Below are 12,585 nucleotides of genomic sequence, written 5' to 3'. Positions count from 1 at the left end.
TATCCTGGTGAAGCTCCAGCTGTGCAGTTTGTATTCCATTTGTACTGTATTGTTTTTCTCTGGGAGTTTTTGATACAATGTTATGAGTTTTTGTGTGTATGTGGTTAAACAGGCACTTCTTTAACTTGGTCCACCTCCTGTGAGAATCCAATTACATTTGATTTATTTGAACAATAACACCATTGGATAAATAGGCTACACATTTGTCATGACCGTATGGTAACAACGGGGCTGCATGATCTCATTTATCATCATTCAAATTCAATATTCTCCTGATGTGTTTGTGGTCATTTTCCTGTGTGATGTAATGATGTAATGACATCATCCTCTGTTGTTATCAGTCTGTGTTTATCCAGCGAAATACCCTTTTCATATTCAAATATTCAAATTTTAATTTTGAATCCTTTTCTTGTCTGTGACACTTGTTGCGGCCTGTAGCAGCACCTTATGTTCCCTGGATTCGCCACGTGATGATGAATGACTCAACTTAGCTTGGATTGTTTTAATTAGACGTGTTAGTGCTACACCCTCACAAACAGCTGGATGACTGATACATCAGCTGAAGACAGACTCATATCAGAGCAATATGTTGGTGAAGTTTAATTTAGAAATGTAATAGGTTACAGATTACTAGTTACTCTGTTACAAATGTAATAAATAATGTAACTACCCTAAAACTTCAGTTAGTAGCCTGGGCTAATATTTGCTAAATCACTGAAATCAGCAGGCCTATATTTGAGACAGGCCTTTAATTCCTCTCAGACAGAACTGCTGCTCAGTTAAGATGAGAAATACAATCAAATAGTTTGTTAAAACCAGTATGAATATTATTTGTGTAAAAATTAGGCTTTAGATAATGCATTAATTATGAATCATTCATTTGATCTAGCTTCAACAGAGAAGATAGAGTGAGTTACGGCACCCGGCATACCGACACAACACCACTTTATCCTGTTAAAACAATACTCATAACTTGGATTAATTTTTTATGAAAAAGCCCTTTTGAGTCTTTTGATCTGAGGATCCTTACACACTAAGGGAATATGATTATAGTAATCGAGTAATGGACGCAAAATTTGAGGTAGCCAACAACCTGGTTTTATACACCCGAAGAACTTCTATGAAAAAGAACAAACTGCTTGGTGACCAGACCAGGCTTCAAATTAAGACAGGCATTTGTTTGTCAAAATGTGTAGCCACACTGGGGTAGTAAAAGGGATTGGGCTTTTATTCGAAGTTTCATTGTATTTTGATTGCTTCATCAAAATAATATGACATGTTAAATTTATTTTTTTTTTTGATAACTTTTCTAACATTTTTTTAAACTGGGAAATAAAGCTGAAAAATGTCCAGAAAAAAGAAGGTTTTACTACACTGCAAAAAGATGCAAGGCAACAGAATGAATGTTAAATTCTGCAAGTAAACTTTTTACTTAGAAGTCTATATTTTGATGGCACCTCATTGAAATCACCAATATTTTAATTTGTAACTGTAATTTATTTTAAAAATTTTTTTACAATTAGTTATTTTGTATCTTAATCACATGTAACCAGTTAATCCCCAATGCTAAATATACATTGGGTCAGGATCCAACAACATTATGTATATATTGTAAAACTTAAACTTACTTTGACTTGTCCTGTTTTTTTCTCTTTATTCACCAGTAAGTACATATTCATGAAGAAAATACTGACATACTAACAAATACAAATAAGAATAAAAGATAAATAAAATAAATAAATAAGATAAGAATAAAAAACAAATAAAATAAATAAATTAAAATGAAAATGTAAAAAAGGTCACAGATAAATAACGGGGCAGTGAATGTAGAAAAGAAAAATGAAGAAAGGAAATAACTTGAAAAAAACAATTCAAAACAAAGAGGAGGACAAGTGGAAGAGGGAAAGAAAAGCAAGAGGAAAGGATGAAAGAAAAACAAACAGGGCATGATCTGTTTTGGTTTGGATCCATTTCAAATAAGCTTTAATAATTCTTTCTATTCATACCTAGACACTCCCACATACACATACATGTTACCCCAGCTTACATTTAGATTCATATTTGAGTTATGGTATCAGCTCAACTTGGGCTTGTTCAAAGATTTTGATCTTTGGACCTTTAATGTGTGAGCAGAGAGGCACAATAACTTTGAAGTTTGGACTGAATCAAAGGTAAATTACTTTGCTGTGTGTACTTTAGAGGAGGTGGCAAAGACTATAAAAAGACTCACAAGAGAATTACTGGACTGAATATAAATGATTTTTTTTTTTAAATCCACATATAGTTTCTTTTTTAATCCTTTTGCTTTCCCTGTCATCTCTCACTTTGCCTCACACTGCCCTCCATCTGCTGGAGATTAAAATACTCCCCCCAGGCTCACAATTAGGCAATCAGAGGGCTATCATTCCGCCCCAGTAGGCTCACAAGGTCAGCCTCAAACCAGGAGAGGACACAGAGACGGCAGAGGGGGGACATCCAGTCTCGCTGATGTCATAAGCGAGGGCTGCTGCTCATGAAATGTCTAATCTTGAAACAAAGCATATAATGTTCCTTTGTGTTAAAATGGTCTGTTGTCTGTCGCTGATGACGTTTGATGTTTGTTAATATAGAAATGACTTGATGGTGATGATAGCAGTCAAATACTGAATGTCTCTGTATCGTGTACAGTATAAAGTCCAATTTTCATCGTGAACTTTTATCACCTCCATCTGTTCTGCACCTATTTTCTACTGATTAAAAACAAAAATCCAGACTCACCCACAGGTGAAAGTGTTCGCTGATCACCATATCTGACGGATGATGTGAAGTCAACACGTGTTGCAGTCCCCAAACACACAGATGGAGTGATAATGCCATCACCAGCTGGAGGTCATCCTGACAGCCAGAGGTCACCTTGGCTGCAAAGTTTATCTTCACACAGCCCGGATGCTCACACTGTTAACTCAAGTTCTGAATATTAATATTTCTTCATTTTGACCAGCGTACACACAGAACACAACATCAAGTACAACACTAAGTCACACACTTTTATACCAAAGACAAATGGTGGAAGAAATATTGAGACCTTTAATTTAAGACAGAAAAACATAGAAATACAACAGTACAGAGGTTTTAGCAGCAACATGTAGGTGTCAAAGGTCAAAGTACTCTTTAGGCAGCAATGACCTCTCTCAGTGTTGTATTAGAAAATTAGCTTCTTATTAGTATTGTCAACATTACTTTGTAAGCAGCAAGGTTATTATAAATGAAACCAAAAACTAAAAGTGCATATGAAAGATATTTTAGATCACTGAAATATAAATAATAACAAGACTTAGATAAAATTATAAATAACTGAAACAATATGGGCACATACAAAACTAAACAAGCACAAAGAACAATTGATATCCTTTGAACTTATTTATTATTTATGTAATTTGATGACTATTATTATTTTTAGTGGTAATATTTAATTTAATTTAATTTAATTTTATCTTGATTTATTTTTATTTTTTACCTTTTTAGTTGTTTTATCTTCCTGTTTTTTCTCTTTTTTATGATTTGTAACTTTAGTATTACTATGTCATTTAATTTCTTAAAATGCAAAAAAATAAATAGATAATAATTAATTACAGTATTACATTAACTCAGGTAAAGACATACTGCTGTATGTAATCTATAACAGTACATTTGTATGTAAACCATGATCTGTAAAGTAAATATAGCTGCCAAATAAATGTAGTATAGTAAAAAAGAGCAACTAAAATGTGGGGATGAAAGTAGTGTGTAAAATAGAATGAAATGGAAATACTCAAGTTAAGTACAAGTACCTAAAAATTAGAGTAAATTGTACTTATTTACTTTCCACCATATGACCAATATCTAAAAGCAACATATTCTGACACCGCACCGGTCTTCTGCTTTGAAAATCAAAAATTACAGATTGTTTTTCTTGCCTTAATGAACAGATGTCCAATAAACATTCTTGCACAATAGGAAGAATATCCAAACTTGCCTCATGCAGCTCCCACATGTAGATATAGGTGAGATATAATAAAGAAAAATAAGATTTAAGATCACAGATGCTGACGCAGGATGAGACTCACATTTCATTTGTATGTTTTTGTTACTCTGCTCTCTGCTACGCAACACCCATTTTCTTTTCTTTTTTGTTTATTAAAATCAACAAACATTATTGTAAAGTATTTCTATAAAACCAAATGCACTCTAACTACATGTAATGAATGTGTGCATCCCTTTATAAAGGACGTCTCTGTGATATTAGCCATATGATATATTTGAATTGTTAAAGGAAACATGAGTAACAGGATACAACCAGTGAGGGTGATGTGACCGTCATGTCCTCCCTACAGGCAATAACTGAAAGTTATTTGACTTTGCATCTGCGGTCATGTGTGTGTGTGTGTGTGTGTGTGTGTGTGTGTGTGTGTGTGTGTGTGTGTGTGTGTGTGAGGGAGCTCACAGTGGGATGAACATCACATGTATTGATCAGGCTAATGTGGGGAGGAAAGGCTGCGGGCCATAGCAGCTGATCAATACACCTCTAATTACATGGAGTGTATTTGTGTGTTACCGAGGGAGTGAGTGTAGTTGGTTCCCCCCCAAACTCACAGGGTTGTATATATAAATGCCATCCCACTGAGGAGTTATTCACACAGATCATAGCTCACACACACTTTTAACAGTTAGTCGTGGAACTTGAACCATTTGTTTTACCACGAGTTTTTACTGGCAGGACATGGGATGCTGTGTATGGATACAGGGAATTGGTGAGTATTTTGTATTTGTATGTGACGTTGGGGTTTTACTCTCCTTTTCTTGCTTTTGCTGTCTCCTGTTTCCCATCAGCCCCCTCTGTCCTGGAGCCAGTAGAGTCACTAACAGGTGATCCTTACTGCTAACTTGATTCCCTGTGTTTGTGACTCCCTCCCTCACGGCCTTCCCTCTGTTATATTGCTCATGTGTTGGACAGGTTTTTCAGGTCTTTGTCCATGATATTATACTTGTTATATTGTCTGTGGCCTTCATTCAGGCTGAAACAAACTGACTGCCTGGGTGACGTTGTCAGAGTTTTCCATGTCACTCCCTTTTTTATTCTCACTGTCATTGTCTCTCTTATCTGCAGGCTCCTCCAGTCGTCCAGGGCTCTGACTGGCTGGAAGCTGTGTGATATGTTTGATATTCGGTTGTTCTTGTGCTTCATCGTGTCAACTAAATATCAGACATATTCCTACAGAGTCTGGCGTTGACTTCTGACCCTTGCCCTACCTCTGACAAAAGACTCGAGAAGTGAGACGTTCAGGTAAAATGGTTTTGGAGGGTAAACTTGGCAGCTCGTGTGTCATTCTCTAATGCTAAATATCACTTAAATTTCTTCATTTGTTCTCTGTGTTTTAAGTGTGAACCTACATTATTAATGCTGTGGTGTTTTAACTGAATGAAAAAGAGTACATGATTTAGTAATTATTAAAATTCTCTTTATGTTCTGAATAAAAAAAGTAAACAAAAATCTCCCTGAATACCAACTTTCTCTGTGTACACGCTCTATCATTCTCGCGCTCAAACACACACGCACACACCCACAGACACAATAATCTTTTTAACTGACAACTGTGTTTTTCTTTTTCAATGGGATCTGAGTGTGCAAGTACATCCTGCTCTGTGAGCAAACAGGTGCTTTTACTGGCACCACAGGTTTGTGACATCAGATTATAACAAAGCCAAACCTGATAGCAGCAGAGAGACGTCAGCTGTTTTGTTCTCTCTGCAGTCTAAAGTCTCTTATTGGTAACTACTCTGCTTTTTTATTGCCTGTCCCATCCTTAGGAGCACTATTTTTTTTCTTTTTTTTTCCCATAGGAATGTACAATTAAGGACATTTTATTGTCATCATCTGTTTCTTTTTTAATGTATGCTGGATTTAAATAAAGCCTAATAGCATGTCGACGTCGTCTGCAGTGATTCATTACTGTTTCCACATCTCTGATTCATGTCCCATTGCATCAGACACTGAGAGTTATATGCTTCAGATACTATTTTTATACTTTAATTAATTGCTTTTACATCGAGGGAACATGCTTTTGGACCTAATGAGACGTCCTCCCTCCCAGACAATGAATTCTTCAAAGTGCATGTTATTATGTAATACTCCGATTTTCTAAGGAAGCGTGATCCTAATGTGCAGTGGCTGGAAAATCAGCGGCACTGAAGTGAGAAATAATAATCAAATGAGTTACTGTATAGGAGCAGACTTTGTAAAAAAACCGCAGCCAACAGCTGGGCATCACAAAACGACATATATACAGAGCACTGTAAGGTGAATACCAGGCTGCTAAAGTGTGATGTGCCACTCTTTGTACCAAAACTTTTCGAACAGTTAGAAAACTGGATAGACGAGTCAGGGTGTGCAGACGTAATCTGAGGCAATCTGTTTAAAATATGATCAGAGCAGCACAGAGGGTGGGAGAAGTCAGGAGAGTGTGTTTGTTGCAGCACTAGAGGGCGTCGTCTGGGTTGAGCGTAAGAGCCCATGTGTGTCACGCATTTGTTCACATTTCAAATTTCAGCTTTGTCTGGAAATTTGTGGATCCTATTGGGGATGGTTGCCTTATTTCAGAACAAAACTGCATCCTTAGTTTAGTGTCACTGCGGAGAGGTTCACTGAAGAAAGGTTAAGGTTAGAATAAGCCTTGAGGCCTGGGATGTCAAACCCATTTTAGTTCACGAGCCACATACAACTCAATCTGATCTCAAGTGGGCTGGACCAGTAAAACCATTGCATAATAACCTAACACACCTCCAAATGTATCGCTATCTTTTAGCATGAAGAAGCACATGTGCATTCTGCACAGACAGTAGTTTTAGCAGTGCCCTAGCAATAGGGTTCCACCAGTTTTGTTTTGAGAAGTCTGATACAGATTATTTTGCTCTGAAGCTGCTCATGACAATGTTTTGCACAATGTTCAATTTGTTTAAATGTGACCTCAATAGTACGTTTTTTTAAAGTTTTTTAATGAGAACTGTATTATGGTCAGGATGGAAAAGCCTCTGAAGCAGCATTTTGTTTAACTTGCTCTTGAAACCTTCACCTCTCAGGACCCCGATACACCAAGCTGATGGTCAACTTTGGGTCAGTCCCAGTCAACATTTGTATGTGGACCCTGTGTAGTTCATAAATGAACCAATTGCCCACATGGACAGGTTTACCCAAGTGAGCCCCACATGGGTTATGCTACAGCTACCTGGGTACCAAGTAGGTACAGGCCCAAAATGGACAACTTGTCTTGGGCCCACCTGGGTAAATCCACCCATGTGGGCAATTGGTATGGGACCATCATGGAACTCATGGGCAATACCATATAGGGCCCATTTTCAGCTCATTTACTACCCACATGGGGCCCACATACAGATGTTGGCTGGGATGTCAGGCCGTCAGCGAGGGTCTGTCACCCTACTGTTCATGATGTGTCCTGCTCTGTTGGCGCTAGTTGGCCTTGTTTTTTGGGCGATTCAGCATGTTGAATTGGCGTCAGAGGCAGCGGAGCCCACCGGTGAATAAAATCACTTTTCTGGGCAGTTTAGTTCAGTGCACGAGAAGAAATACAGAAGTGAGGAAATCAAACAAACGGCTCAAGTAAAGAAGTTGTGAGATTGAGGCAAGCTTGTTATATTAAGTAAGATTTTCTTTTTTTCAGCCATTTAGCTCTTTAGCAGAAACTGTGTAAATGTGATTTGTTCTTTTAACATCAGATTGTGTTGTTGATGTGCTAACTGGCTGACTCGCATCTGGAATCCATCTGGTCAGAATTCTGGTCTCCCATTTTGACGAACTCTGGAGAGTTAATTCTTCTAATGCAGGCGCTATGTGCTAGTTGGCTGTTGGCTGTAATCTTCGCAGTGTCTTCAAATGCAACTTTTTGGCAGAGATACAGGTGACGTGATGCAACTCAACAGTCTGCCTTTGTCACAACTAATTCTTTGATGTTGGTTTGGTGTGTCTGGGCCTTTAAGCCCAGTTCAGACCAAAGATTCGCAACAAGAGGAGTTGAACCATGCAACTTCCTGCAATGTTCTAAAAACCTGCTGGTTCTCACCAATGTAACTAGATGAGATGGTGTGTATCATCTCCATGCAACGACTCTCTGTACTCTCTATCTCCCTTAACTTTAGCTTATATTGGAGTTATGCTATGTAGCATGTGAAATAGAGTATGGTGAATGTGCTAGGAAAGGTAGTATTGGCACAGTCACTACCTGGAACTCGCATAAACAAAGCCTGGGTTTGTTGAAGGTGGCAGTGCTGTTTGGGCTGAGAAAGCCATGTGTAAATAAGGTAAAGGAGGTTGTTGGGTTGGTGCAGAGAGTCTCTGGGACGCCAGAGATCACTGTCTAGCCTCCTGGAGGTGTCGTGGGACCAACTAGAGGAAACACTGGTGAAAGGAAGTTCACACCTGATGACCGCAAAGACATGTTAGTTATTGCTGCTCACTGGTCTGTATAGTTAAGCCTTGCCATAATAGCTTATCATAGGGCTTAGGAGGTTATTCACTGAGTGCTGATCCTTTCTCTAGAGCACAAATTTCTTGTGTTTATTTGAACTGTTCTGATTCCCAGCTTTTCTGGTTTATTCTGTGGCTGAAACAGGAGACATTCGAAAACCAGGCGCTGGTGATTTGACCAGCTGAGTTGCAGATGACACCATCAGTCGGCTTGAGTCGAGCTCAGATGGTCAGTTTTCACATCTCTGCAAATTTCCTCTGCAACATTCTAAATCAGTTTCGTCTCGTCACGAATCTTTGGTCTGAACTGGGCTTTAGCCTTCACCAGTGCATCAGTGTAAGATGTGTAAAGTTATCCACACTGTAAAAAGAATTGTTTGTTTTGTTTAAACAAAAGTTAGTGCCCAGGCTGCCTTAAAATTTCAAGCTGACTGAATTTGAGGTGACAAGTCAAGGTAATTCATTTTGTCACTTCTAAAATTCAGTCAGCTAAAAAATATAAGGCCTGGACACTAACTTTTTTTAAGTTAAAACAAATACTTTCTTTTCACGGTGCAGTGGGCCGGATTGGAAGTCTTGGCAGGCCACTTCTGGGCCACAGGCCATATGTGCAACACCGCTTCTCTTAGAAGTAAAACGTGTGTGTTTGTGTGCCTTTTCGTGTGTGTGTGTGTGTGTGTGTGTGTGTGTGTGTGCAGGAGTATATCCACATGAGCACGTTATCTGAGGACTCAGGTTGGTTTATTCAAACAACTTCCAGCACAAAGACGTTGAGACCCATCCTCCAACACAAAAATAACCTCCAGTTGGACCAAGAAGACCTCACACGTCACGCCGCTCACCCTGCTACTGACAATATAACCCACAGTGACGTACAAACATACCATGCCAAAGCCTTTTAATAGGAAAATTAAGTTCAGTGGATCATGTAAAACCACATTAAGAATCCTGTAATAAGCTTGATGATTCATTAACAACAAATGAAATTGAATTAAGCAACTGATGCGCATCAGGGAATCTGATCATCAGTTGGTTGTAAGAGAAAGACGATAATTAAATAATACTATAGAAACAAAACATTTTCACAATAAAACAAGCTTAAAAAACTAACTTGGTGATTTTCAAATGAGCTTTTAAGCATCGTTTAAGTGTAATTCACAATAAAATACGTCTACATGTGAATGGATGTTGTGTGGGGGTCAAGGGGTCACAATGCGTGGAGGACAATAGGCCACCGGCTGGCTGTCGTATGGATGGTGTCACCAGCGAGATCTACTGATAGGGTCAAAAGCCACCGCCTGAGACAAATGTTATCTGAAAGAGTGCACGCTGTATACTCTCGGGCCATTTCTGTGAAGCAGCACAAGAGGGGATGACGAACATTGTAATAATAATGCTCGTCTGCACGTGTGTGTGTGTGTGTGTGTGTGTGTGTATACTGTATGTGTGCACGCAGATATAGAGGGTAATTAATGTATGGGGGGGCAAGGGTGGGTGGACAAATAGCAACGAAGAAAGAAGAGATAAAGACACGCTGGTTCAGTATAAATATCTGAGCCCACAGGGAGGCAGAGCATCAGATCAAGAGTAGAGGGCGAAAGAGGGAGTCAAAAAACAACAAGAGGGTGGATGAAAGCAAGAGGAGGAGAAAGAGAAGAAAGGGAAGGTCTTTATATCACATAGTGGGAAACCGAAACAGGTAAGACCACTAATCTGGTATTTCTCTCATGTGGTTATTATGTTTTTCTTTATTTTAACCTTTGTGCTGCTTCTTTTCAGAGATGGCAAACACAGCAGGAGGAGTGCTTTTGTCTCTACTAATGTTCCTCAGTGCCAGTGTGCCGTCTTTCTCTGTGTATAACAGTGGCGAGTGCTTCTTCAACACTAAAGGTGCAGCATGTTTATGTACTGTAAATGTATGTGTGCTGACGTGATGTATCCCACAGACTCATATGTCATGTCAAGAGAGTAACTAAATAATTTTTTCTGAGGCACTTATTGTACTTTGTCGCTATATTTCAGAGGAAATCATTGTGTTTTTTTTATCCTATTACATTTATTTGACAGTTAAAATTACAATTACTTTACAAATTTAGATTTTTTCCATTCAAAACATATGATCAGTTTATGCAATATGATGCATAGTTATATAATAAACAACCCAACAGTATATAAAGTAGTCAACCTGTTGCAACATTTAAATACTGAAGCATTATTAATATCAAAACATGTAGCCTGTAATTATGTAACAGTATAAAAAGGACAATTTTTTATGATTTAATTGGTATGTACCCCTCCTTAAGTAAAATTATATATTTTGTATAGTTGCATATTCTTCTTCTACATATGTCTCAATAACTGATATTTCCAGGGAGCTGTGAACACATGGGACAGGTGTACGGGATAGGAGAGAGCTGGATAACCAGTGACTGTTACCAGTGTGTCTGCATGGAGCCATTTGGAGTAGGATGCTGTGACTAGTAAGTTTTTTTTTTGTTCTCAGTGTCTCCTGAAAGGACAAAATACTATTACTAAAGTTATTGTAGCTGTTGTCATTACTGTCTTCCCCATTAAGGTTTTTTAGGGGGGAGTTTTCCCTCTGAAGGTCCAAGGACAGAGGGGTGTTGTATGCTGTAAAGCCCTGTGAGGCAAATTGTGATTTGTGATATTGGGCTTTATAAATGAAATTGAATTGAATTGAAATTGATGTGCTTTGATCTTGCCCGCAGTGGATCTAAACCTGTGGACTATCCAGACTGGTGTGAGATCATCCGTAAGCCTGACTCTTGTACGAGTGTCGCAGTCATGAGAGTCAATCACAAACTGCCCTGCCTCTGGGGACGAGGCCGTCTCAGACCAGCTGCAGGCCAGCCGTGGAAATCTGACAATGATCCTCTGTTTTGAATTTAACAACTGATTAAAAATAAATCAATAGGCCTATAGTGATGTGTGGTGTATATTATGGATTCAGTCAATAAAGACTGCTGGTTTTGTTTTATCAGAAGGTGTATGACATATGAAACTGTACTGAATTTTATAACGTAATCTGCAAATAACTGCCATAGAAATTATCTATTAACTCTGTTTATATGTATAATTTCACATTTTGAAATTGTGTCATTGATGTTTGTTGTTGATGACTTTGTCTGAATGTCTGGATTGTTTCAGGTTCATGTTTTAAGATTAAATAAAAATGTATGTCCAATTTCAGTTTTTTGTCAAATGCGTTGTTTGTTATTTGCCAATTTAACATAATTGCTCTGTCACTTGCTTGCTCTTCAGTTAAGTAATGTCAATCAGACAGGGCACATCAACCCAGAACAGAATATATATTTTGCTATTATAAACATATTTGGCTGATCAATCAGTATTTGCAAACATATAGAAGAATTAATGTCACTCAGAGTCAGACATCTTCAACATTTTTCAGGCCAAGAACCCCTTTGCTGAAAACTCTGTGTGCAAAGAATACACCCAGGGGACTTCATACAAACATCGAAGCAGACTAAACTTCTTATTATGTTTGAAGAGTATGCACCCATCACTGAGAATGTGGATATAAGAGCTCTTGGAGTTTATAGGTCTGGAAAGACTAACTTACACTGTAAAAATATTCGGCGTAAAATCACAGTAAATTACTGGCCAAATATTGCATGACTTTCACAATAAGCTTCACAGTAATTTACTGCTAAATATCTTCACAGTAACTTATTGTAACTTCACAGCTGTGATATTACAGTATTTTTTTTGTAAACTTATAACTGTATAGTACTGGAACTTCACAGCTGCAATGACCAATGAATTCCTGTGGTATTACAGTATGTAATTGTAGAATTACAGCATCTAGTTGTTCATGCGTTACAACAATGGCCTGTACTTTTACATTTTTACTGTGAAAGTAATGCAATATTTGGGCCTGTAAATTAACCGTGAATTTACACTGTAACAATGGCCTGTACTTTAACATTTTTACCGTGAAAGTAATGCAATTTTTTGGGCCTATAATTAACTTTGAATTTACACTAATGTTAACTGTGTACATTTCTAAACACAAGAAGTTTGTGCTGATCCTTTCTCTAGAGCACACA

At 38.0% G+C, this 12,585-nt stretch overlaps 1 protein-coding gene across 1 annotated transcript; it reads left to right on the top strand.

The window, feature by feature from the left end:
* The first annotated feature begins 10,278 nt into the window (after positions 1 to 10,278).
* Positions 10,279 to 11,401, top strand: msmp2 (microseminoprotein, prostate associated 2). The gene is made up of 3 exons (XM_049584167.1): positions 10,279 to 10,387; positions 10,869 to 10,977; positions 11,227 to 11,401. Exons 1-3 carry the CDS (start codon positions 10,279 to 10,281, stop codon positions 11,399 to 11,401), a joined length of 393 nt encoding a protein of 130 aa, XP_049440124.1.
* Positions 11,402 to 12,585: the final 1,184 nt, after the last annotated feature.

The sequence above is a fragment of the Epinephelus fuscoguttatus genome, linkage group LG8, assembly GCF_011397635.1.
Source record: "Epinephelus fuscoguttatus linkage group LG8, E.fuscoguttatus.final_Chr_v1".
In the NCBI taxonomy this organism is placed as follows: domain Eukaryota; kingdom Metazoa; phylum Chordata; class Actinopteri; order Perciformes; family Serranidae; genus Epinephelus; species Epinephelus fuscoguttatus.
Note: the sequence above shows the minus strand (reverse complement) of the source record. Positions and strands in the feature narration are given on the sequence as shown.